This window comes from Lampetra fluviatilis, chromosome 13 (assembly GCF_964198595.1).
Source record: "Lampetra fluviatilis chromosome 13, kcLamFluv1.1, whole genome shotgun sequence".
Lineage (NCBI taxonomy): Eukaryota > Metazoa > Chordata > Hyperoartia > Petromyzontiformes > Petromyzontidae > Lampetra > Lampetra fluviatilis.
The window spans coordinates 599,848-627,111 of record NC_136287.1 but is presented as its reverse complement, the minus strand read 5'-3'; the positions used below and the strand labels follow the sequence as shown (position 1 = coordinate 627,111).

Below are 27,264 nucleotides of genomic sequence, written 5' to 3'. Positions count from 1 at the left end.
AGGCTACCCACCCCGGGGTGGTCCCGCTGGGTCTCTGGGGCTCCCTTGCCCGTCCCCTTACTGCGAATGCGGGCTCTTCCTCCTCGTCGGAGAGTAGGCTCGCTACGGCGCACTCTCGTCCCAGCCCCCGGAGCTGCGCGCGTTCGCTGTGAATTCTTTCACACTTACGTGCGCGCTCGACAAGGGTGTTAAAGGGAAGACGTGGGCAGCTCATGTCTGGCTGCCACCACGCCGTGCGAGACAGGTACCGCTGGATTTTCTCGGCGGCCAGTTCCTCAATAACATCAGTTGCGTACCCGGGCGTGCGATCTTTGTTAACTCGCGCACATCCTCGGCGTAATCACGTAGATCTTCGCCAGGTTGGCGACGGCGCGCCTCTAAGGCCGATTTTGCTTCCTCCTCGTCACGCGTGCCAAAACGCTGATCGAGCCGGCGCATCAGCTCCTCTAGCTGTGTCTGTGCGCTCGCGGGTAACGCTTCTACAAAATCGGCTGCCCGCCCATCAAGATTCATATTAAGTTGACGTACTGCCTGCGCGTCCGTCCATCCATTAATTTCCTTGGCCCCTAAGAGATTGCGGGCGAATGCCTTCCACGAAGGGGCCCCCCGGCCGGTAAATATTAGTCTTATTTTAGCGTGAGGTAACGCGGGGGTCCGTACCGCTTCTGACACCAATTTGTGGAGGCTGCTCGCCTCTGTCTCCATCGTCCCCTCCGTATCATTACCCCCTGGCTGTCTGGTGGGGTCCGGACTTTCGTCCCCCATCTGCTCCCTATCCTGTACCCCCGTGAGTGCTGCGGATCGTGTGTGCATGCTCCCCCTGCGCTGAGGTTGGCCGCGGAGCGCAAGTTGCCGCCGCCGTGCGCGCGAGATAAACAGTACAGCAATGCGCAGCCGATTACGCGCTCGAGCCGCGGGGTTGGGGGTCAGGGGCCCACCACCGCGCCGCACTTACGCAAGTAACGAGCACACGCAAGCGGGGCACACGCCGACACAACGAATCAAGTTGCCGCCGCCGTGCGCGCGAGATAAACCGTACAACAATGCGCAGCCGATTACGCGCTCGAGCCGCGGGGTTGGGGGTCAGGGGCCCACCACCGCGCCGCACTTTACGCAGGTAACGAGCACGCGCACGATCGCACAAAGCTAACAGCTTCAATGCGCACAGCGGTTTCGCACACGCGAGCGGGGCACACGCCGACACAACGACTCGTCCCCTCCCGCACTCGCGCGTGTACGTCAACACAAGTATCGTACAAGGACGATTCTCCTCTCACACGGCTGCGTAGGCACGCAAACACACAAAAGTACTCTCCCTCCTCCTCTTCTCGCTCCCCCCGGCCGTGCGATCACAGCGCGCTCCGGCGCCGCGGCTCGCGGGTTCACCGTGTGCGGCTTGCGGGTTTTACCGAGCGTGGCGTGCACACACGCGAGCGACGCCCACGCTCGAGCGAGAGCACGTAAAACCCCCCTCTTGCGCGGCCGCGCGTTTATACAAATACACTGTGCGCTCCCCGGGCGTTAACACACACACCTCCGTACCCGCACCATCGTACAGAGACCACGGCCTTTACGCATACAACGACCACACACCCGCGAATGCAGTGCACGCTAATACCACGTGCAAAAATACCCAACAACACGCTTTTATTACTACGCTCGAGATTTTATTAGCCCTTGTTAACCAATCGAGCCACCCGTGTGTGTGTACGGGCCAGCAAGGAGCTTCTAACCCACACTCTGGTGGCGTGCAGCCCTATTCTATGCTGCGCTCTCTGTTAAACCGCTTTCCTCTCGTCCTTACCCCGAACTAACCCTCTCCTACGGATCCTACTCTCCGCTCTGAGGTGTTGTAAGGCGCGTAATACGATACCGTCTGTAGACCTTGGTGACCTTGCGGCGCTCAGATCGTCCTGCAGACAATCTAGCGGCTCGCCCGATGACTCCTTCGTCGCTGACTCCGTGTCAAAACTCCAGAAGAAGAGAGTTCCCTACTGCCCCTGCGTTTTCTTTTAAACTATTCACATCAAAGGCTAGGCGCCCCCGTCCCGACCGCCTTGGTCTCTCGACCAATCCTGAGCCTAGGATTTCCCGCTCTTTTGCGATCCCGCCGGCCTTTGACCTTTCGACCAATCAGTCGCCCCGGGTCCTGATCCCAGCTATCTGCCCTGCTGACCCGTGTTTGTGTTTGTATGCGTTTCTAACTGCGGGGCTCTCTGAGCTCGCCGTGGTCGTGCGATCTCAAATCCGCCCACGGCGCCGCAGTGTTACTTGGCCTGGGAAGGGTCCTGTCCAATTCCCTGGCCCTGAGAAACCGTGGAGTAACCCCCCGAGGGGGCCCTCGGGTGAAAACTCAGGGTAGGTGACCCGACCACGAGGCCCTACGTGGGTGCGGGTGCGTGCTTATGTGGAGGGGGTGATGGGGGGCAGTGCGGTGGTGGAAGCCGGGCGGCTCCTTGGCTCGGCAGAGCGGCCCCGTCGCTGTGGCACCACAGGACTCGTGTACACAAAGCCTCGGCTCTTGTACTCGATGCAAAACAACCATCGGTACTTCCTGAACAACTACATTGTGGCTCTCTTGTCTTATAAACAATGTATTTATTTATTCAGGAAGACCACCCTGAGTCAAAGGACTCCTTTTAAGGAGGATCCTGAATTGAGTTTGTATTTTAAGTTGTTCAGCCAACCAATGACGAGTTGTGTTTATCATTCACGTGGGGGGAGGTAGGAGCCTGGAGCACCCGGAGAAAACCCAGGGCTTGGGCGAGGGGGCAACGCTCTATCCCCGTAGGGATTGAAACAGATGGCGATTAGTCCCACTTGCTGTACCGCTGTCTGCTGGCGAGCCATGGTATGGAACCTCCTCGACGCCCACCCACGGGAAGGGAGTTTCCCACCATCTGTGTGTGATCCACCGACCCTCGACGTCGCCTCCACAGTGCAGGGTCACAGGCCACGTGCAGCATTGCCACCACCGCTCGCCCGTGCGTACACGACTCTGTGTTGCGGTGGGATACTCATCCCAGGAGCGTGCGCCGTGATGGTGTGGTGGGGCTTTCTCGTCAATGCAGATGTTGTGATTGTTGTTGGCTGTCACCAAGCTCATGGGTCTCAGAGTGGATGTGGGCACTCCAAACGGACAGGACACGGTTGCCAGAGGGAGACTTTTCAGCAGTGAGGATTGGTGACTGTACCGTGCTGATGAGTCCTGGTGATGATGAAACCGGTCCACTGCGTCACCTGCTGCTGCTGTCAGTCAGTCACATTCGCTCACATTTATTGTGGTGGAGACCTAGCAAGATGCCTACAATGCAGTTCTTGAGGCACTGCTGATGGGGTTGTTATTGTTCAGAGCACAAACGCGCGAGTCCTTGTACACTCTTCCCGTGTGCTGTTCACAGGCAGCAGGCAAGCGGGTTTCCACCCTGAGTCACATTTAATACATTTTATGGCAAGCTCCTTTTATAGATTTTTATTGATATCATAAGCCGTATATACGACGTCGTCTTTTAACCCACATGCGAATCAAACAGCTTTACATCTTAAGTCCCTAAATCTGATGTCTACCATCATCACATCAGTAGCTGACGCCGCAATATCTTTTCTCAGTAGGCTGACTAATCCCTGACTTTTAGACGACATCTCCTGAGGGCACCGAGGACGGCTCCTCCCAACGAAGAGGAACCCCCATTCCAGAAGACATTCTTCTGGACGTCTTTCAACGTGAGCTTTACCCAGAGACCTGCCTGGAACTCTCTGGAGACCTACCTGGACCTACTCAGAGACCTGTCTAAAACTACCTGGGTTTTCACCTGGAGCTGCCTGCCCTGGGGGGGGGGGGGGTAGCTACCGTGAGGTGAAGCCTCGTCCTTGCCTGGACTCGTCTCTGCAGGCCCCGTATGACCTAGCCTAGCCTAGTCCAGTGTCCGACCCCGTCCTCCGCCTAGCAGCCTGTATCTTGCATGCGCCCAGGGCACACCAAACGCCTCGGAGCAGGGGTTTCCCGAGTCTGGAGGAGACCCTCTAATGGTAGCCATTGGGAACAAGAAGAAGACCCTTCCATGATTCTACAGAGCGGTGGGCAAAGGTATTTGAAGGCAACTTATTAAGGACGTCAAGATGCCCAGCGCCATCGCTTGTCTGTGTTTGGTTCCACTGGGTTGTTATAATTCTAGGCCTCACGCTCCACAGACAGCAGCCATCATTCCACGTTCATTTTGTACATGAATGTAGCATTGTTACCCTTGAGCATTCAGTTTCTCTCATTTGCTTTGGTCTGTCCTGGTAAGACATGGGGAACAGGCGAGATACCAGAGAGGTGAGAGAGGTGAGGAATCAAGTGAGGCACAGGAGAGCGTTGAGGTGAGGGACCAGGTGAGGCATACATGGGAGGTGAGGCAACAGGTGATGGACTAGGTGAGGAGTATGGAACAGGCGAGAGATGGGGCATCGGGTGAAGCACAGGTGAGAATTAAGGTGTGGAACCAGGTGAGATGCGTGGGGGTGAGGCACCAGGTGAGGAGAAACAGGTGAGACACAGGTGAGGCAAAGGTAAGGAGTGAGAGACCAGGTGAGGCGGCAGCATCAGAACACGAATCTGGAATCTCATCCTAGGCTCCGTGACGTCATAACTAATCACCATGTTACCATCATCACCATGAACATCTTTACGATTATCATCATCAGTAATATCATCATGTTTAACGTCATAATATTCGCGTTAAACATCAACATCAGCGGCACGTTGAAGTCGGACACGGCCGGCACGCGTGGTCAATTGGTACGCTACATTAAATAACTCGGATGTCGCAACTCCGTGACGTCACCCGTGTTATTTGCGGGGGCGTGGGGAGAGGTGTCACCCCCCCAAACACCTCCACCACCGCCCTGATGAAGGGCTACCACGTGGGGGTGGGCGAGGGGGGGGGTCAGTGTACGGGCCCCGAGGGCGACTTGAGCGCGTGGTAGCCCAGACTCCCGCCCCCCCCGGAGCACATGACGCCCTCCAGAGGGGTCGAGCAGGGGGGGTCCTCCACCCCTCCTCCCACAGCGGAGCCCCCCTTCCCGGAGCAACGCAGAGCGAGGAACTTGAGGCGGCGGCGACTGGCAGAAGGAGCAGGGGTGGGGGGGGGGGAGATGTCACGTGAACGGGTGTCATGTAGTCATGGCTTTGTCATGAAGGTATGGAGTTGCGTGATGAGGTGTATGATGAGGTGTGAGTGTGTGACGAGGTGTGAGTGCGGTTAGCGTGCTGCGCTGCGAACCCGGCGACCAGAGTTCGATTCCCGCTCACGGCCGACATCATTTGCGATCATCTGAGTCGATCCTGGGCCTCCCCTAGATCGACTCAGCCTCAAATGAGTACCTAGTATGGTGTGTAAACATCGCCACTGGGGAGACAAAGGCGGCCGGGCATGGTTCTGGCCACCCACCCTCTCGTGTGCCATTCTGGCCTTCATAGTTGCTCGCTAACAGCACTTGTCCCAACAGTCTGTTAAGGCTATACGGGTGATCTTTGACTTTGTAATGAAGTGTGAGTGATGAGGTGAGGTCCTCGTCCTCACCAAGTATAGAGGAACACGGAGGCCGTGATGAGGGTCAGGAAGCCAAGGAACGTGGCGAGGATGAAGAGGTTGGAGCAGAGGAGTTTAGTACACTTTGGAGGACCTGCCACACCAGGCCACACCATACCAACCACACTTTACAAACCACACCGCACCAACCACAACTCATCAACCACATCATCCACACCCATGATGACGATGGTGACGATAATGGTGAAGATGGTGATGATGATGGTGATGATGATGGAGATGGAGATGCTGATGGTGACGATGACAGTGATGATGCTGATTGTGACGATGATGATAGTCACAATGATGATAGTAACGATGATCAAATATGTTACCTGTTGTTAGGCACTCCCCCCACTCTCCGCTGGGCGATGCGGTTAATATCCCGGCCGTCGTCACATTTTCTGAGGTGGTGGTTTCTGTGCCACCACACGCAACCACACACAACCTTACACAACCACATGCAACCTCATACAACTACATGCAACCACATGCAACTTTACAAAACTGAACGCAACCACAAACAACGATTCATCCATATACCCTGAGCCTTCACTCAACAACTCACTCACCCACTCACCACACTGCAGGTAACATCACTTCTCTCTCCGTTCATTCCCTCTCACTGCTTCACGTTGGAATTTCCTCCCTTCATCTCTTCCACCCACACAAGTTGTTGTAATAACCTCGCTCAACGCTGTCTGTTGCTGGCCACGTGCTCGGCAACTTTGATAAAACATAAAAATCCGTAGCACCACCACCAGATGGCGCACAGCTCACAGAGAAGGCCCTTGCCGATAACATCTGGCAGGCCACCAGCACTGGCGCGATGTGAGCCCCGCTCTGCTGATGAGACACTGAACCTGGAAACCAGTCCAGAATTTGCCTGTATTGTAGTCCCTCGGTTAACGTTTTTAATCCGTTCCACGAAAACTACTGCTCACCGAAATAACGGTTAATCCAATATGGGAGTCTGCAACATAACTGTTTCCACTGCCAAAACAGAAAACGTAATGTAAACAAAGCCAGTCGAGGTCTGAACGGGCACAAATGGGCGTCACTGATTGGCTGAGGCATCCTCAGCCCACGTACGAGCTCTCGGATTGTAAACTGGCGCCCGCGTGCATAACGTAAACACGTTACCGCTAGACAAAATGTTAACGTTAGTCGAAACCATGGGGTCCTATGGGAAGCAAAACGTGAACCGAAAAACCGTTAACCGATGTCCCTGTTAACCGAGGAACTCCTATATTGCACCAATACTTCTGCGGTTATGGAATTGCAGTGGGGAGGCAGTGTGGCTGATAGGATGGGTAAAAACTTGATTCATGGATTCAGACAAACTCTTGAGTCTCACTAAAACACGCAGTGGATCGTGCATTTGAGAATCTAGGGAGACGAAGGTGGTCGGGTGTGGTGCCTGCCACACCGCCCCCTCGTGCGCCATCCTGGCCTTCATCGGTGCTCGCGCACAGCATTTGCCTCAAACAGCCTGTGTAGACCACACGGGTGATCTTTGTATCGGTGTGTTTTGTGGTAGCGCTGTCATAATGGTTAGCGCGTTGAACCCAGTGGCCCGAGTTCGATTCCTGGCCATGGCTATTGATAATGATCTGAACCAGCCATAGGCCTCGCCTAAGTCGAATCGGCCTTCGTAGGTGCTGCTCGCAAACAGAACTTCTAATCTAATCTCTTACGTCTTTACGGCGTTGGCCGAAAAGTTCCAGCTACTCGCAGAGCCTGACATTATGTCTAAAGCATTCCAAGGGCGCCCCCAGTGGCAGCTAAACCTGTGCAGCACAACCGTCATCGCTGTGCGGTTGATGCCGAGCGTGCGATACCAATTCAGAGATACTCTTCGACTTTGTACAAATTCCGATTTGTGACGCTCTCGTGAACGACGTCAGGGGATCTTTAACGCCCACCGCAAGCGAAGTGGGCGGTGGCAAGTATTAACGTCACGGTCAACACACCGGACTCGAGTATTAATCGGGGTGGCCCGCCAAATTTACAAGCGCGGCGGCGCAGGTGAGCGTCTCCACCGGGACAGAACTGACCGACCCAGGGGCTCCCGGCACCGCTCCACTCGCCCCACCCGCTCCACACGCTCCACTCGCCCACGTAGCGGTCGCGCGCCGCCACCTCGACGAGCAGCGGCACGCCGGGCCGAGCGTCCTTCACCAGGAAGCGCGGCTCGTCCACCCCGTCGTCCAGCTGGGGCCGCGTAGGAGGGGCAACGGGGGCAGGCACCGCACAGGGGAGACACGCGGAGACACGCGGAGACACGCGGTAAGACGCGGTGACGCGCAGAGTGGCGAACTGGACGCAGAGACCCGTAGAGTCATGGAGAAACATGCAGAGAGACACAGATACGTGGGCATTTAGAAACGTAGGGAGACGTGCTGACACACAGAGACACTGACACGCACAGACATTTTCCAATCCGCTGCGGGATGCAGGCTTTCCTACCCAGTGCAGGGCTTCCTTTCTCTTTCCCTATCCCTCCCCCATTCCCCCTGCCGGGTCCCCCCCCCCCACTCACCACCCTCCATGTTCGGTACTGCGGGTGGCGCGAACGCACGACGTACAGCAGCTGGAACCCGGAGTCGTTGGGCCATGTGGGGGGCATTTGCCACGTGACCAGCAGTTGGCGCGGCTGTCCGGACACGGGTGTCACAGTCACCCCGATGGGGGGGTCCGGCTTCACTGCAGGGACGGAAAGGGGGGAAGGGGTGGGGGGATTTTGCATGAAAGAGAAGGTGGGGAGCAGAGGGTTTATACATGGGGGAATGTAGGAGTACAGGAGGAAGAGATAACATGGGGCAGCAGAGGGAGAGACCGATCTGTACACATGGGGAGACACAGGGAGAAGGGGGAGACACTGGCTGACCAGCTCCAGGACACCCCGTCTACCCCAGGGCCCCCCCCCCGTACCAATGGAATCGAGCAGGAAGAACGTGGTGGCCGTGCGGCTGTGGCCATAGGCGTTGATGGCCCTCGCGCTCACGCGGTACCGGCTCGTGCTGAACAGCACCGGGTCGCGCACCGTGCAGGCCCCCACCGTCGCGGCAGGAGGGGCCCCTGTGGAGGGAGCCCCGGTGGGGGGGGCCTCGGGGGGGCACGGCAACTCCAAGCCGTTGGACGCGTGCCTGCACACGCCGCGCGCACGGACACGCCGCGCGCACGGATGAGAAGGCAGACGGATGGATGGAGCGGCAGACGGATGAAGAGATGGTGCGAACAGGCCCCCGGTGCTGGACTCACCAGTACGTGGCGACCACGGTGTCGGCTAGCCCCCCTGGCACGCTCCAGGAGCAGGTGAAGCTCTCGGGGTAACTCCGCGAGCGGCAGTGCAGCACGGGCACCGCGGGGGGCTCTATGCCAGGACACAAAAACCATCACCACCATCATCACAACCATCATCACCACCACACCATCACAACTACCATCACCACACCATCACAACTATCATCACCACCAGCCACCATCATCACCACCACCACCACCATCACAACCATTATCACGACCACCATCAACAACAATCCAGGCAGGTGCTTAGTTTTGGTGAGGCTGATGGTAAGACCCCACCTCTTCGTAGCATGCTCCAGCTTCAGCAGCAGTGCCTCTAACTCCTCTGAGTGAGCAGCAATCACCAGATCATCAGCATATAATAGGGAGCCATCCCTCGACCGCACCCGGGCATGGCTCAGCCTCACATTGTATCTGTACCAGATGAAAATTCCTCCAGTACAGCCATGGAAGGCTTCCCGAACTACGTGGTCAAAGATGATGTTAAATAATGTAGGCGCCAGAGGATATCTCCGGCGCACCCCAAGGTGACAAAAAATGGCTCCGACTCCCAGCCATGCAGCTTTACCCGGGCATGTCCACCATCATGAAGGTCCTTAATGATTGTGAGCAGGGACTGATGATATCATAGGTCTTGACCATGATAATGAAGCAGATATGTAGGTCCTGTTTGAATTCCCGACACATCTGCTGTAGCAGACGGACAGAGAATATGGTATCTGTACAGAACCACCCTGGCCTGAAAACACATCGGGGCTCCACAAGCCTCTCCTCAGCGTGCCTGGGAAGGCGATGTTGAATAATCATTGGCAGGATCTTTCCTGGCACACTGAGGAGGGAGATGTCCCTGTAATTGTAGTTTGTGCAGACCTCCTTCTTAAAGAGGGGGGTCACCGGGGCATCCTTTCAATCCGGCGGAATCCATCCAGTGATCCAGAATGTTATGATGTCATATAGGGCAGTCTGCACACAAACGCCACCCTTCCTCAGCAGTCCGCTTGGGTGATCATCTTTGCCCGGCACTTTTCCTGGTCTCAGACTCTGGATCACCTTCAGTACTTCCTCAACAGAAGGCACTTTAGCCAGCCACTCACAGGGGGTGACTACTTCTTCCAATATTTGAGGCACTGCAACCTCAGCAGGGTCATCCTCACGTTGCCCCATGATGTTTTCCAGGCTGAGGGATCCACAGTAAATCTGAAAAGCCTGTTTCTGGGGGCTGGAGATTGGGTCACCTTTCTTTCCGCGAAGGATTGCGATAGGTGCAGTGCTGCAAGTTACATTTTTCATCGAGTTAAAGAGTGATTTGTGATCACGAGCTACCGAGGCAGATTACATCTGCGGGAACAGCGTCTTGGTAATTACAAGCATATGGACTCCACAGAAGTCTTGCATCTTCCTACCATTATTGAGCTGATCTGGCCCATGCCTTCCAATCACTCCAGCCCAGGTGCCTGCGTCATGACGTACTCGGGCATTGAAGTCACCCAACAGGATGACTCTATCTCGAGAGGCCACTTTAGCTATCATCTGTGACAGGATGTCATAGAAGGCATCTGACTCATCGGCTTTGCCTGCATCCCTCCACTTATGTTCGTGTTCAGTGGGGGCATAAGCCACCACAACCACCATTCCTCACCGCCATCACCACCATCTTCACCATCACCATACCATCACGACCTCCACCATCACCACCATCACAACCACCACCACCACTGTCATCACTTACTCCCCATCCGACCCCCACTCAACTCCCCCTTGCCCCCCCCCTCACACACCAGCACCCCCTCACCTCCGACCCTGAGCTCCACCACGTCCAGGAGTGTGGAGGTGCCCCACTCCAGGCACTCGTACTTCCCAGCCTGGGTGGCGTGCACCGATTGCAGCACCAGCACGGGGGGGCTGGGCAGTGGAGGGGGGGGGGGTCATCGGGTTAATTAGTTAATTAGGGGGAGCTATGTATGTGCATGTCTCTGTGTGTGTGTGGCGGAGCGGAAGTGGAGCGGTAAGCGCGTTTCGCTACTAGCCCAGAGACCCCCGTTTGATTCCCTTAAATGGCCACCAACATCGGTGACGATTATCTGAACCGGTCCTGGACCTACCCTAGGTCGACTCAACCTTAAGTAAGTATGCGGTGTGGTGTGTAAACTTCAGCACAGGGGAGACAAAGGCAGCCTGGCGTGGTGCTACCCGCCCACCTTCTCGTGTGCCGTGCCCACCTTCATCGATTGGCGTTGATATGCAGACTGCCCTATATGACATCACAACAACAGTCTGGACCACTGAAAGGGTTCTGCAGGATTGGAAGGATGCCCTGGTGATCCCCCTCTTTAAGAACGGGGAACCACACAGACTGTAACAACACTTATTCCAACAGTTTGTTAAGGCTACAAGGGGGATCTTTGTCTGTGCGTGTACAGTACATGTTAGTGTGTGTGCTGACCCGACGGAGGAGGCCGTGGGGTCAGGGGGCGCGCCCCCCAGCGGGTGGAGTCGCCAGGTCACGCGATGCGCACTCGCCCTGCAGCTCAGGTTGACGGAGTCTCCAAGACGCACGTGGAGTACAAGGGGCCCTGCCAAGCGACACGACCATGCCCTTCATCATCATCACGACCATGCCCTTCATCATCACCACCACCACGGCCATGGCCTTCATCATCACTACAGCCATGCCCTTCATCATCATCATCATTGCCACGGCCATGCCCTTCACCTTGTGAGGGTTGGGGTTGGTGAGGGGGGCTCCCCGTCGTGAGGGGGGCAGCCCTCGCGTCCAAACGTAGCTCCTGGGCGGGGGTCGCGATGCCCGAAGTGACGAGGAGGAGGGGCAGGAGGGGCAGGAGCATGGACATCTGTGGAGAGAGGGGGGGGGGGCATGGCGCCTGTGGGTGAGGCGGTGGGTAGTGCCCTGGGTTTGTGGTTGTGAGATTGTGGATTTGTGGTTGTGATGTGGTCTTGTGTGTGTAAAGGGAGCAGTGGCACAGTTGTTCAGGGACGGTTCCCGAGTTTCACTCCTGCTCACGGCTAACATCCAGTGATGAATATCTGAAACCGGCCTTGGGCTTCCCCTAGGTCGACTCGGCTTTAAATGTGTACCTGGAGAGACAAAGGCGTTCTCACCTGGTCAAATTAGGTAACTAGAGTCTCGTGGCTCTTTTTCAGGAGGAACCTGCCAAGTCCTCAGAGCAGCGGGTCGATGGTTGTTGTTGTTGCTGCAGTGCGACCTCAATTGACCTGTCTGCAGGTATATTTCTCAATTGTGGAGCATGTGTATCGGTGTGTGTGTACATATATATACATAAACTGCGTACTCTGCTGTGGTTGTGTAGCCGAGTATTATGATAGGCTATGATGAAGGATCATTGCCCAAAATGTAGCTATTTTTATTTTAAGGTTTCACACACACGCAGTGTTATTGAGGAATGTGTTTGGAGTGTGTGTGTGGCTGTACGGTGTAGCTGAGTGTGTGTGTCGGCAAAGTGGCGAACACAGGTGGTGCATCTGTCCTACTGGACAGCTGTGAAAAAGAGCGTTACAGCTCAACGGATTCCTCCAGTATAAATACATATTCTGATTCTGAAAATATATTCTGTTTCTGATCTGGTCGGTCAACCCATGGCACTTGGGTCTGTCCCGTGACCAGGCAGCGAGCCTTGGATACTTCACGTGGCCTCAAAGTGCACTTGCCCGGGCACAAGCACCGTGGTAACGTCACCGCCACTTAGTGGTGAACGATGGTGGTGGTTGTGGTTGTTGTGATCGTGCCATTGGCCACGTGGAATGTTCAGGCTCTCGTTGCGGAGGAGAGGCTGCCACTCCTGCCACTCCTCTGTCGGGAGATAGACTGCTTCTGCCTGGACCTTTGCGGAATACAGGCGGATCCGGTGGACCGATTTTGGCTCCAGTCATGATGAGAAGTGGACAGTTGCCCACTCGGGGCAGGAAACTACAATAGAATGAAAGTGGTGTGGGAGCGTGGTGGTGAGGTGTGGGAAGCTGTAAGTCCCAGGCTACTGTGGGCTCACCTCCCCATAACAAGAGGTGAGGAATGAGGTGGTTGCTTATGCCCCAACCGAAGATGAACATCAGTGGAGGCCGTTGAGTCAGATGCCTTGTTTAACCTCCTGTTTCAGGTGCTAGCTAAAGTGGCCCCTCGGGATAGAGTCATCCTGTTGGGTGACTTTAATGCCCGACTTGGTCATGATGCTGGCACCTGATCTGGCATGGGCCAGATCAGCTCAATAATAAAGTAAGGAGGCTGCTAGAAGTCCAGGGGCTTGTAATTACGAACACACTGTTCTGATATCGGCGCATGCACACAACATCATGGATGCACGCCGGGCCCAAGCAAGAACATATGCTAGATTATGTAATTATAGACCAGTGGATGCGGTCTGATGTCCTTGACACCAGGACCTACCATGGAGCTGATCTGCCCACTGACCATCGACTTGTCATCTGTAAAATGCTTCTGCCATTCTTCCACTCCAGTGGTGGGTGTCCATCTAGGACCCCATTCAAACCTACAGTGGCCTGGTCTCAGCTAGCTGAGGATAGTTGCAAGCAGGAATTTCAGCTGGGGTGAGCATCGTGCCCTCTCCTTCTGATGCTGAGGGGAAATGGGTGAGGTTCAGGACTGCGGCTCTTGCAGCTGCAACAGCTGCATTGGGTATGCGGTCCAGACCTCCCCAGAGACCCTGGCTGAAGGAGGAGATGTTTTGGCTGGTTGAGAGAAAACGACAGGCCCACTCCCATCGTCTACAAAATCCAACATTGGAGAATGAGGAGGCTTACCACAGCCTTCGCTCAGAGATTCGGAGAGCCGTGCGGCGCTGCAAGGATGAGTGGTGAGGGTGGGTTGCTGAGCAGATAGAATCTGTCTCAATAACCTGCAATTACAAATCAATATTTAATTCCATCAAAAAAGAAGTAACTTGCAGTGCCTCACCTATCACCATCTTTAAGGGAAAGAATGGTAATCCGATCTCCGACACCCAGGAACAGGTCTGCAGGTTTGCAGAGCAGAAGTAGCCACCCCTTCTGAATGGTTGGGTGAGGTGCCATTTGTGGAGAAAGTGCGAGGGGCAATCCGAAGTCTGAGACCAGGAAAAGCACCGGGCAGAGACGATCTCCCAAGCAAAATGCTGAGAGAGGGTGACATCTGTATGCAGACTGCCCTACATGACATCTTCACAACTGTCTGGACTATAGGATGGGTTCCACAGGATTGGAAGGATGCCCTAGTGACCCCCCCCCCTTTAAGAGGGAGGACCGCACAGACTGTAGGGGTATCTCTCATCTCAGTGTACTGGCAAAGGTCCTGGAAAGGATTATTCAACATTTCCTTGCCAGGCAAGGAAATTGTTTCAGATCAGGGCGGTCCTGCACGGATGACATATTCTCTGTCAGTTTGCTACAGCAGAGGTGTAGAGAATTCCAACACGACCTACATCTTAGCTTTATTGACCTGGTCAAGGCCTATGATACCATCAACAGGCCAGGGCTGTGGGCAGTTCATTGTGTTTCGAAGTCCCTGACCCTGCTCCCAATCATTGAGGACCTTCATGATGGTGGGCAGGCTCGGGTAAAGTTGCGTGGCCAGGAGTTGGAGCCATTCCCTATTCACCTTGGGGTGCGACAGAAATGTCCTCTGGCTCCCACATGATTTAAGATCATCTATGACCACGCAGTTCGAGAAGCTTTGCATGGCTGTACCAGAGACATTTCCACGTGGTACAGATACAAAGGGAGGTTGATCGATGATCGGGTGCAGTCGAGGGATCGCTCCCTATTGGTCAACCACGTTATGTATGCTGATGATTTGGTAATAGCTGCTCATTCAGAAGAGGAGTTGGAGACGCTGCTGCTGAGACTGGAGCGTGCCACTAAGAGGTGGGGCCTTACCATCAGCCCCACCAAAACTAAGCACCTGCCTGGGTATTTTGTGCCACCAAACACTTCACCCCCTCAGCTGTCCATTGGTGATGGGGCAGTTGTGTAGAGTGGAGAGTTTCCCATACATGGACAGGGTGCTTATGACTAGCTCCGGTTTGACAGCAGTCGAGCAGCATTATCTTTTCATCTGTTGTGCAATACTGTGTGGAAGCTACCCGGTCTGTCGCTCTGCATGACGTTTTGGGTCTTCTCGACCACAGTCATCCCCTCCCTTTACTATGCTTGTGAAACGTGGACCCCTCTAATGGAACATCTGCACTGGTTAGAAACATTCAGGCTGGCATGCCTACGATCCATCCTGGGTTTAACCAGGCTGAATTGTGTGAGGAGTTCACAAATCCTTGAACGATCTGGACACATTCCAATCAGTGAGCTCCTCATGGCAGGCAAGGCTGCGTTGGCTGGGTCGTGTACCCCGCATGCCCAGCCACCGCATGCCCAAACAGCTTCTGTTTGGTCACGTCGAGGGGACTGAACGGGCACGATAGGGGCTGGAGTAGATATGTATTGATGCAGTGTGAGAGGATGTGGATCTGAGTGGACTTGCCGACAACTGGTACCAGCGGTGTCAAGATCCGCCTCTATGGAGGAGGCTCGTGAAGGACGCTGCTACTGAGCGGTTAGAGGCAGTCGCCCTCCAGCAACAATGGAAGGCAGAGGAGCGACATAACAATGAGCGGAGCGCCGGGCGGATAAAATATAACAAGTTGGCACAGTAGAGGGTACAGCTGGTGCATCTACCGGTCATCTCAGTCAGCCAACCCCTGGCACCTGGGTATGTCCCGAGACCTCCTGTCAGCGAGCCTTCGACACTTTACGTGTCCTAAAAGTGCACCTGGCCTGGCACAGACTCCATGATGACATCACCGTCACTTAGTGGCGAATGGCGGGTATTGGTATTGGATTTGTATTGTGCGGTTGTGAGTCTCCCACACCACAGAGCCCACTGCGCTCTCCCCCGACTACACAGCTCCACGCCGCGCTCTGGTTCTTATCTCAACAGCCCCCACCCCACAGCCCCCTCCCCCCCTTCCCGAGGCCCCGCCCCCCTTCCCAAGGCCCCTCCCCCCCTCTCTCAGGGCCCTCCTCCTAGGGCCTCTCCCCTAGCATGCAGCTCTTACATGAACTGAATTAATGATTAAGTGGGGAGAGAGTGACAGGAAGGAGAGTGTGACGGGAGATTGAGAGATGGAGAGTGAGAGAGGGGGTGGGACAGGAGGGCGAGGGTAGAGTGACAGGGCAGAGAGTGAGAGAATGGAGTCTCTGTTGATGTTGCTTCCTGGAATGGCTTTGTTTAGAAGCAGGGGGTTAGACAGAGTGGGAGGGGAGCAGGGGGTGGGGGTGAGCAGTCCTCAGTACAGTAAATGGGTTGACTAATTGAGAGCGATTCGTTTGCACTTACAGTACTCTGTAATTGTACATCATTCCCGAATGGATGTATTTTAACGCCCGTGTCGATGTAGCGCCCAGAAGGAGTCACGCGAAACCATCACAAACACATCCTCCACGGGGCGGGTTCGGGCAGAGACGTCCCGTCCTCTTGTAGGGTCCTGGGACGAGAGGGAGGAGAGGGCGGGGGAATCACGAACCCCCCCCCCTCTCTCCGCTGTCTCTCCTCGCTCTCCCATCTCTCTCCCCACCCACTATGTCATCTCTCCTGCCTCCTCTCTCCCATCAGCTCCCTCCATTTTCCATCTCCCCCCCTTCCCCTATCATCTCTCTTATGAGGAGGGGGAGAAGGAATGGCCGGCCCAGATGTTGGGGATCAAGAAGAGAGTGGCGGTGGTGATGATGAGAGGGTGGTGGTGATGATGATGAGAGGGTGGTGGTGATGATGAGAGGGTGGTGGTGATGATGATGAGAGGGTGGTGGTGATGATGATGAGAGGGTGGTGGTGATGATGATGAGAGGGTGGTGGTGATGATGAAAGGGTGGTGATGATGATGAGTGGGTGGTGGTAATGATGATGAGAGAGTGGTGGTGGTGATGATGAGAGGGTGGTGGTGATGATGATGAGAGGGTGGTGGTGATGATGATGAGAGGGTGGTGGTAATGATGATGAGAGGCTGGTGGTAATGATGATGAGAGGGTGGTGGTGATGATGATGAAAGGGTGGTGGTGATGATGATGAGTGGCTGGTGGTAATGATGATGAGAGGGTGGTGGTGATGATGAGAGCGTGGTGGTGATGATGATGAGAGAGTGGTGGTGATGATGATGAGAGGGTGGTGGTGATGATGATGAGAGGGTGGTGGTGATGATGATGAGAGGGTGGTGGTGATGATGATAGGGTGGTGGTGATGATGATGAGAGGGTGGTGGTGATGATGAGAGGGTGGTGGTGATGATGATGAGAGGCTGGTGGTGATGATGATGAGTGGGTGGTGATGATGATGAGAGGGTGGTGGTGATGATGATGAGAGGATGGTGGTGATGATGATAAGAGGGTGGTGATGATGAGAGGGTGGTGGTAATGATGATGAAAGGGTGGTGGTGATGATGATGAGAGGGTGGTGGTGATGATGATGAGAGGGTGGTGGTGATGGTGATGAGAGGGTGGTGGTGATGATGAGAGGGTGGTGGTAATGATGATGAGAGGGTGGTGGTGATGATGATGAGAGGGTGGTGGTGATGATGAGAGGGTGGTGGTAACGATGATGAGATGCTGGTGGTGATGATGATGAGAGGGTGGTGGTGATGATGAGAGGGTGGTGGTAATGATGATGAGAGGGTGGTGGTGATGATGATGAGAGGGTGGTGGTGATGATGATAAGAGGGTGGTGGTGATGATGATAAGAGGGTGGTGGTGATGATGATGAGAGGGTGGTGATGATGATGAGAGGGTGGTGGTGATGATGATGATGAGAGGGTGGTGGTGATGATGATGATGAGAGGGTGGTGGTGATGATGAGAGGGTGGTAATGATGATGAAAGGGTGGTGGTGATGATGATGAGAGGGTGGTGGTGATAATGATGAAAGGGTGGTGGTGATGATGAAAGGGTGGTGATGATGATGAGAGGGTGGTGGTGATGATGATGAGAGGGTGGTGGTAATGATGAAAGGGTGGTGGTAATGATGATGAAAGGGTGGTGGTGATGATGACAGGGTGGTGGTGATGATGAAAGGGTGGTGATGATGATGAGAGGGTGGTGATGATGATGAGAGGGTGGTGGTGATGATGATGAGAGGGTGGTGGTAATGATGAAAGGGTGGTGGTAATGATGATGAAAGGGTGGTGGTGGTGATGTATGATGAGAGGGTGGTGGTGATGATGAGAGGGTTGTGATTGCACTGGCCGAGCCAGTGGGGGTGGGGTGGCACGTGCCCCCCCCCCCCCCCCCACAATGATCCGATCGAAATCCCTAATTTCGATCGGATCATTCGGGTGTATTAGTAATAAATCGGCATTTTGCGACCCCCACTGCCACTGTGTAGCATATTATAATGTGCCAGGGACTCCATGAGATGATAGGACAATAGTCTGAATCCATAATTGGCAATAAATAACGGCAAAGCAAATTTAAGTGACTCACAGAATTGTGCACAGTTGCGTATCCAGTACACGACTTCCCTGAAGGCATTCACCTTCAGAGAGCGCGATGCCGATCACACGACGCGGTTCGAATTCGACCCTCGATCGATGGCTGCGCCATCGCCGCACACACGTCGAATAAAAAGCAAGGGACAAGTCCTTACTTACTAACAAGTCGTTACTTACTAACAACTATAATTTTTCATTGCTGGAGGGGTTGCCCCCCCTACCTGAAAATCCTGGCTCCGCCATTGGGTGGTGGAGAGGTTTGTTCAGTCGCCTGCCTCGTTACAGATCCAACGTCGACCCGCGCCGTTTGCTGTTCGCCCGTCTCCTCTTCGTCACAAGATGCTGGGCTACTGCGAAAACCTGACAGGACCCTCCCAAAAATGAGTCTTGAGCCTCAGTCAAGGAGGCTTTCCCGGATAACCAAGCGTCATCATAATGGGTCTCTATGTGATCCCTGTGTAGTCATTTGGTTCTATGGGTATCTATGTCACTCTATGGGTCTCTATGCGAGTCTGTGGATTCCCTGTATAGGTCAGTGTGTCTCTGTGTGAGTCTGTGGCTCTGTGAATGCCACGTGAACCCACACTGCACTTCGTGCCCGTACTGATCGTGCGTGTGTGGGGGGGGGGTATTAGACCATACTTCTCCGCGCTGGTTGCATGGGCTGGTGAGTGCAGAGCACATAGACGTGGGAGCTATAGTGCAGTACAACAAACGTCTGTGTTGCTGTGCTAATTGGATGTGTCTCCTCTCTGCCTCGAGGTCGGTAATAATCGCTACGCGGATCGCTGATGCATCCCCGTCGTCACCACCGCCACCACGACGACAACTCTCAAGAAGCCAGACATGCAAATAGGCACCGGGCCACCCACGCCTGACGCGGTCACTTCTCGGAATTGTAACGCCGATTCTGCTGATGATTACGAGCGAGCATGGTGCACATTGGAGCCCCGCGTCAAACTGGGGAGCCGGGGTCTCACGGAGAGGCCCTCGCCTCGCAACACCTGCAGGCACTTCCGCCATCAGCGGTTCAAACGAGCCTCCGCTGATGAGACTCTGAATGTCGAATCCACGCCCGGAGATGGTGCTGGTGAGCGAGCCCGACTCGACTGATGAGGCACTGAATGCCGAGAGCGGTGGAGAGTTACACCTGATGTGGGGAGGAGTCGAATCGTTCACTTATCTATTCTGGGAATTAGTCTGGTTCACATCCCAAAGCTATATTTAACTCTGCACCTGGTGCACCTAGCCTGGCACGGACAGCCTTGTGGATGTCAGCGCCGCTGCGTTGCGAATGGCGACTCTTGCTACTGGGCGTCAGGGACGTGGTAGGCGGTTGAACAGAGAAGCCCAATGAATGAATCCCCTTCGTGCACATGGGGGGGGGTGGCGCAATGGTTAGCGCACTGCGCAATCGAACCGGGCCACGTGAGATCGACTCAGCGTGGGGGAGAAAAAGGCGACCCGGGCGTGGATATGGCCACACCACCCCCTTCGTGTGTCGTTCAGGTCTTAATATGTGCTCGCTAACAGCATTTGCCCCACCAGCCCGTTAAAAGCTACACGAGGAGTGTGCACGCGTTATGGATTGGGGAGCGGCGGTGCAGTGTTAAGCGCATTACGCGAGGAACCCAGCGACTTGAAATAAGACTCACGGCCAACGGTGGCGAATTACATCAGACCCGTTCCTGGGCCTTCCCTTAGATACACTCGGCCTTAATGCAATTAGGTACTTGACACCGCTGCAGAGACAAAGGCGGCCAGACGGGAGGCGCTCGTGTGCCCCCTTCACCCTAATAAAGGGCCTAGGCTGCACAGCAGCTATCCCAACAGTCTGTTAAGGCTATACGGGATTTCTTTGTGTGATGGTGTATGTGAGTGATGGGATGTATCCGTGTGTGATGATGTGTGTGTGATTGTGTGTGATGGTTTGTGCGTGGGCGTCTGTATTTTGGTGTGTAATGGGGGGGGGATTTGGGTGCATGTATTGGGTGTGTGTTGTGGAGTGTTTTGATGCATTTGTGTGTTGGTGTTTGTGTGGGTGTGCGTGGGTGTGTGTGAGTGGGTGTGTTTTGGGTTGTGTGTGTTGATGGTCCGGCAAAACAACCCCCTACCTCCTCGTTGGTGCTAGACGGCAACGCTGTGGTGAGCAGTGCCATGTTCGAACGCTCACTGCGGAGGGAAGGCTGTCATTCCTCTGTCGGGAGCTGGACCGGTACCATCTGGATCTCTGTGGTATTCAGGAAGTCCGGTGGACTGGCTCTGGCTCCTGCCACCATGAGGGGTGGACAGTCCTCTACTCGGGGCAGGAGACTGCCAAACAACAGGGAGTGGCTCTTCTTCTGAACAAACGAATGAAGGGGGCATGGGAGCGTGGCGGTGAGGTGTGGGAAGTGATAAGCCCCATGTTACTTTGGGCTCGCCTTCCCATCAACCAGAGGTGAGGAGTGGAGGTCATTGTTACTTATGCCCCTACCGAAGCTGAACATTCGTGGAGGGATGCAGGCAAAGCCGATGAGTCAGATGCCTTCTATGACCTGTCACAGGTTCTAGCTAAAGTGGACCCTCGCGATAGAGTCATCCTGTTGGGCGACTTTAATGCCCGAGTTGGTCATGATGCTGGCACCTGGTCTGGAGTGATTGGAAGGCATGGGCCAGATCAGCTCAATAACAATGGTAAGAGGCTGCTAGACTTTTGTGCAGCCCATCGGCTTGTAATTACCAACAGGCTGTTCCGGCATCAGCGTATCCACACAACATCATGGATCCATCCCGGGTCCAAGCAGGAACATCTGCTGGATTACATAGTGATGGAACAGCAGATACGGGCCCATGTCCTTGACACCAGGACCTACCGTGGAGCTGATCTGCCCACTGACCATCGACTTGTCATCTGTAAGATGTGCCTGCCATTCTTCCACTCCGGTGGTGGGTGTACACCCAGGAGCCCATTCAAACCCATAGTGGCCTGATCCCAGCTAGCTGATATAAGTTGGAAGTGAGAATTTCAACATCACTTGCAGCTGGGGTTGGCATCGTCCCCCACTCCTGATGTTGAGGGGGAATGGGTGAGGTTTAGGACTGTAGCTCATGCAGCTGCAATGGCTGCGTTGGGTATATGGTCCAGACCTCCCCAGAGACCCTGGCTGACAGAGGAGGTGTTCAGGCTGGCTGAGAAAAAGCGACAGGCCCACTCTCATCGTCTACAGAATCCCACATTAGAGAATGAGGAGGCTTACCACAGCCTTCCATCCTATGTCCAAGGCTGTACGTCGCATGGTCTGCATTTTCTTGTCAAGGACATATTCTCTGCCACGAAGACGAGGAAAGCCGGCCAATCAGAACACACATACCCGATCGACTATCCGTTCGAGTACCTGCTTGAGTTCATCGTGGGGTGCAAGGACACGGTCAAATTGTTTCACAACAGTCACGTTCTCAAGGCACAGCTGCAGGCTGAACAGAAGATCGCTGGCATTCGAGCGTTGGTCCAGCCGGCTCCTTCACGTTGGGGAATGACCGAAGGCTGTTGCGAGACGCTGTTGTCGTCAGAGAGGATTCTGAATTCCATTGTCACAGCTCGCGACTTCATCAAGGGGATGGCAGCTCAGAAATCCGAGCGAATGCGAATCAAGACCATCATTACGAGTGACGACTTCGTCTCTCTGTTGCAGAAGTCCCTTTCCATTCTCACACCCATCGACGCATTGATTGTAAAATATCAATCCGATTCCGAACCAGTCTCTGAAGTCTTGCCGGATTTTCACGCCCTCCCTGCTGAGTTTGCCAAGCTGCACGAAGACGGTCATGTGAGCACTTAAGAGATAAACTACCTGATCAAGGTGGCAGCAAGTCGCTTTCAGTTCATGTACGGAAAGGTCGATGGAATGGCGTATCTGTTAGATCCTCGCTTCATTGGAGAGGGCTTGAGCCCGGCTAAACGAAAAGAGCTGGAGAACATCTTACTGGAGACACCGATCGACGATGAGATGGCAGTTGATGACCAGAGGCGAGAGGCGCTCTATATGCAGCTCACCGAGTACGTCATCTCGGCGCAGCAGGAGAAGGATGCCGGCGAGTTTAGCTTCATTATGTTGCTCAAGGGACGTAAGACACCTTTGCAGAATTGGTAGTCTGACGGCGTGGCCTGGCCCGATCTTCAGGAGATCGGCGTCTAGCTGTTCACGATGGCGACATCTCAACTATGGGCTTCATCCACAGCGAGCTCAGGAACAGCTTGGCGCCCAGTTCGGTGGAGAAGTTGGTCTACCTCAAGAGCAATTTGCGGCATTTGCCGAATGCAGTTATATGTCCGAGAGCTACGACAGGAACTCCTCGGAGGAGGACAAGTACTGATCTGGGAGTATTGTGAATAAAACTGAGGTGTATTAAGGTTTATTAAGGTTTGAACCTTAAACCTCAAATTCAGATCTGAAAAAAATTAGGTTTTGTCCACCCCTGACTTCACGTGGCCTCAACGTGCACATAACCTGGCACAAGCGTCGTGGTGACGTCACCACCACTTAGTGGCGAATGGCGGTTGTTGTTGTGTTGGTGTGTGCGTTAGTGTGTTGGTGTGTATGTGTGTTAGTGTATTGGTGTGTGTTACTGTGTTTGGGGAGCGGTAGTGTAGCGATTAGCGCGCTGCGCTTTGAACCCGCTCACGGCCAACACCCAGTGACGATTATCTGAACCAGTCGTGGGCCTCCCCTAGGTCGACTCAGCCTCAAATGAGCACTTGGTGCAATGTATAAACGTCGCCATTGGGGAGACAAAGACGGTCGGGCATGGTGCTGGCCACCCACCCCCTCGTGTACTGTTCCGGTCTTCATAGGTGCTCGCTACCAGCACTTGCCCCTACAGTATGTTAAGGCTATACGGGGTATCTTTGTATTTGTTTTCGTGTGTTTTGGTGTATTGGTGTGTGTGTTGGTGTGCGTGTTAGTGTGTGTTTAGTGTGTGTGTTAGTGTGTGTGTGTTGTGGGGAGTGGTGGTGTAGCGGTTAGCACGCTGCGCTACAAACCTAGCGACCCGGGTTCGATTTTTGCTTACGGCCCACACCGGTGACAATTATCTGAACCGGTCCGAAGCCTCCCCTAGGTCGACTCAGCCTCAAATGAGTAACTGGTGCAGTGTGTAAACATCGCCACTGGGGAGACAAAGGCGGCCGGGCAGTGGTGCTGGCCACCCACCCCCTCATGTGCTGTGCTGGCCTTCATAGGTGCTTGCTAACAGCACTTGCCCCTACAGCCTGTTCAGGCTATACGGAGGATCTTTGTCTTTGTTTGTGTTGGTGAGTTGCAGCGCCTCACGGCTCTCCGAACCTCCGAGCAAAGGCTGTAGTAAGCCTCCTCATTCTCTGACGTGGGATGCTGTAGCCGATGAGAGTGGGCCTGTTGCTTTTTCTCAGCCAGCTTGAAAACCTCCTCTGTCAGCCAGGGTCTCTGGGGAGGTCTGGACCGTGTACTCAAAGCAGCCATTGCAGCTGCATGAGCCACAGTCCTAAACCTCGCCCATTTCCCCTCGACATCAGGAAGAGTGGGGGACGATGCCAACCCCAGCCGCAAGCGATGATGAAAATTCTCGCTTGCAACTTTCATCAGCTAGCTGATGAGAGCGATCACAAATCGCTCTTTAACTCCATAAAAAAGTAACCTGCAGCGCCACACCTATTACCATTATTAGGGGAAAAGAACGGTGATCCAATCTCCGACCCCCACGAACAGGTTTGCAGATTTGCTGAGAATTTCTGTGAGGTCCTGGGGGTGGGAAATCCCTCACCCAGGAAAACAACGTGGGACAAAGTGGGTATGACCCTGCCAAGGCTGCAGTGCCTTAAATATTGGAAGAAGTCACCCCCTGTGAGTGGTTGGCTGAGGTGCCCTCTGTTGAGGAAGTACTGAAGGCGATCCAGAGTCTGAGACCAGGAAAAGCACCGGACCGAAATGATCTCCCAAGCGAAATGCTGAGGGAGGGTGGCGTTTGTGCACAGACTGCCCTACATGACATCATAACAACAGTCTGGACCACTGGACGGGTTCCGCAGGATTGGAAGGATGCCCTGGTGGTCCCCCTCTTTAAGAAGGGGGACCGCACAGACTGTAACAACTACAGGGGCATCTCACTCCTCAGTGTGCCGGGAAAGGTCCTGGCAAGGATTATTCAACATTGCCTTGCTAGGCACGCTGAGGAGAGGCTTGTGGAGCCCCAAAGCGGTTTCAGGAAAGGGTGGTCCTGCACAGATTCCATATTTTCTGTCTGTCTGCTACAACAGAGGTGTAGGGAATTCCAAAAATACCTACATCTCTGCTTTATTGACCTGGTCACGGCCTATGATACCATCAATATGCCTGGGCTCTGGGTTGTTCTTCGTGCTTTCGGAGTCCCTGACCCTCTGCTCACGATCATTAAGGACCTTCATGATGGTGAGCGGGCCCGGGTAAAACGACGTGGCCGGGAGTCAGAGCCATTCCCTGTACACCTTGGGGTGCGACAGGGATGTCCTCTGGCTCCCACATTATTTAACATCTATTTTGTCCACGTCGTTCGTGAAGCCTTCAATAGCTGTACCGGAGGAATTTCCATCTGGTAAAGATACAATGGGAGGCTGATCGATGCCCGGTGCAGTCAAGGAATGGCTCCCTATTGCTCAACCACTATGTATGCTGATGATCTGGTAATTGCTGCTCCCTCAGAGGAGTTGGAGGTGCTGCTGCTGAACCTGGAGCGTGCCACTAAGAGGTGGCACCTTACCATCAGCCCTTCCAAAACTATGCACCTGCCTGGGTATTTTGTACCATCGGGCAACCCACCCACACAACTCCCAATCGGTGATGGAGAACTGGTGGAGAGAGTGGAGAGTTTCCCATACCTGGGTAGTGTGCTTATGACTGGCTCCAGTTTAACAGCAGAGGTCTCACTCCGAATCAGTCGAGCGGCAATATCTTTTCATCGGCTGTGTAACGCTGTGTGGAAGCTACCTGGTCTGTCGCTCCGCACGAAGCTTCAGGTCTTCTCGGCCACGGTCATTCCCTCCCTTCTCTACGCTTGCGAAACGTGGACCCCCCTAATGGAGCATCTTCGCCGGTTGGAAACATTTAGGCTGGCCTAACTACGATCCATCCTGGGTTTAACCAGGCTGGATTGTGTGAGGAGCTCACAAATCCTTGAAAGATCTGGGCAAAGTCCCATCGGTGAGCTCCACCGGCAGGCAAGGCTGCGTTGGCTGGGTTATGTAGCCCGCATGGCCAGCCACCGCATGCCTAAACAGCTTTTGTTCGGCCGGATCGAGGGGGCTAAACGGGCGCGGCACGGGCTAGAGAGGAGATGGAGTGATGTGGTACAGAAGGACGTGGAGTTGAGTGGACTTGCCGATGACTGGTACCAGCGGTGTCAAGATCGGCCTCAGTGGAGGAGGCTCGTGAAGGACGCTACTGGGCAGTTGGAGGCAGTCGCCCTCCAGCAGCAACGGAGGGCGGAGGAGCGACGCTCACAACAACGAGCCGAGCGCCGGGTGACTAAAGCACAGCAAGTTGGTACAGTAGGGGGCAAAGGTGGTGCATCAGCCAGTCATCTCGGTCATCTCAGTCAGTCGACCCGTGGCACCTGCTGGGTCTGCCCCGTGACCTCCTGCCAGCGGGCGTTCGACACTTCACGTGGCCTCAAGGTGCACATGGCCTGGCACAAGCGTCGTGGTGACGTCACCGCCACTTAGTGGCGAATGGCGGTTGTTGTTGTTGTGACTGTGTGTGTGGGTGTTGGTGTGTGTGTGACTGTGTGTGTGTGACTGTGTGTGTGTGTTCACTCACGTCAGCGAGGGGGCGCGCGGTGTCCCGGAGAGGGCAAGTCGGTTCCGCGGCTCCCTCGTGCCGTCGTCTTCTCTCCCCTCTCCAGCCTCAGCCTCCCTGTGCCCCACTCTCTCGCGTCTCTCTCCTATCTCCCGTCTCTCTCTCCCCTCTCTCGTCACGCCTCGCTCTCACTCCCACTCTCCCCCCTCTCTCCCGCTCTCACTCCACTCTCTCCCCTCTCTCCCGCTCTCACTCCCACTCTCTCCCTTCTCTCCCGCTCTCACTCCACTCTCTCCCCTCTCTCCCGCTCTCACTCCCACTCTCTCCCTTCTCTCCCGCTCTCACTCCACTCTCTCTCCCCTGCAGCTTTTGTCCAGATAGCGGCCCGGTGGACCGCGACGTCATCTACGCTGTGCGATGCCGAAGGGGTTGTTGATGTTATGGCCGATGCTGTATTGATGACGATGGCTTTGCAGGGTGATGATGGGAACGACGACGGTGGTGATGGTGGTGGTGTGGTGATGTCCTCGGCACGTGTGTGTCCGTCCGTGCGCTCGAGGGTTTGGTAGTCACCGCATGGGCCCGAGCTATGATGGGAGATGCAGGGAGGGGGTGGGGGGACTTCCCGGGCGGGGGGACCCCCCTCCCACTCTACCTCCCCCCTCTCCCTTTGTCCTCCCCTGCCCCCCACCCCCTCGTATTCATCAACGCTCCCGAGTTCCCTTTCGGATGGGAGCGTGCCCCGACAAAGATCTCCCGTACAGCCGACACAACGAGCATGGGCTCTACGCAGGCACACGGGGGGGGGGGGGTGGCCCGAACCGAGTGGCGACATTGACACGCCGCGCCGGGTGCTCATTTGACGCTGAGTCGACCTAGGGGAGCCCCACGACCGTTCAGGTATTCGTCCACCGGTGTTGATCATACGCGGGAATCGAACCTGGATCGCCGGGGTTCATAGCGTGCAGTCCGCTAACCACTGCGCCACCGCTGCCACAACACTCACTGGATGCAGAGCGAACACCGCCCATCCCGAACTACACAACAGCAGCAGCCGCAGCCGTTCGCCACTCACTGCCGGCGACGTCCCCACGGCGCTT

The 27,264-nt window shown here is 54.9% G+C and overlaps 1 protein-coding gene across 2 annotated transcripts; it reads right to left on the bottom strand.

Moving 5' to 3' along the window:
* Nucleotides 1–4,894: 4,894 nt before the first annotated feature.
* Nucleotides 4,895–26,780, bottom strand: LOC144935375 (ciliary neurotrophic factor receptor subunit alpha-like). Of its 2 annotated transcripts, none has more exons than XM_078861949.1 (11): nt 26,186–26,780; nt 11,596–11,734; nt 11,326–11,455; nt 10,675–10,784; nt 8,838–8,949; nt 8,508–8,722; nt 8,116–8,279; nt 7,691–7,787; nt 5,909–5,992; nt 5,565–5,667; nt 4,895–5,103 (listed from the first exon to the last, which is right to left on the bottom strand). In XM_078861949.1, exons 2-11 carry the CDS (start codon nt 11,732–11,734, stop codon nt 4,929–4,931), a joined length of 1,329 nt encoding a protein of 442 aa, XP_078718075.1. In that variant the 5' UTR covers nt 26,186–26,780; the 3' UTR covers nt 4,895–4,928. The 2 variants fall into 2 exon arrangements, with proteins under 2 accessions (XP_078718075.1, XP_078718074.1); XM_078861948.1 differs by having other exon boundaries at nt 7,631–7,787; nt 26,186–26,778.
* Between the last annotated feature and the right edge of the window lie 484 nt (nt 26,781–27,264).

Coding starts and splice junctions, on each gene's coding strand:
- LOC144935375 (XM_078861948.1), bottom strand. CDS start 11,734: ATGTCCATGCTCCTGCCCCTCCTGCCCCTCCTCCTCGTCACTTCGGGC. Junction 10,785..11,325: donor CCCACGGCCTCCTCCGTCGG/GTCAGCACACAC, acceptor TCCACTGCCCAG/CCCCCCCGTGCTGGTGCTGC. Junction 8,723..8,837: donor ACCGTGGTCGCCACGTACTG/GTGAGTCCAGCA, acceptor CGGCGTGTGCAG/GCACGCGTCCAACGGCTTGG.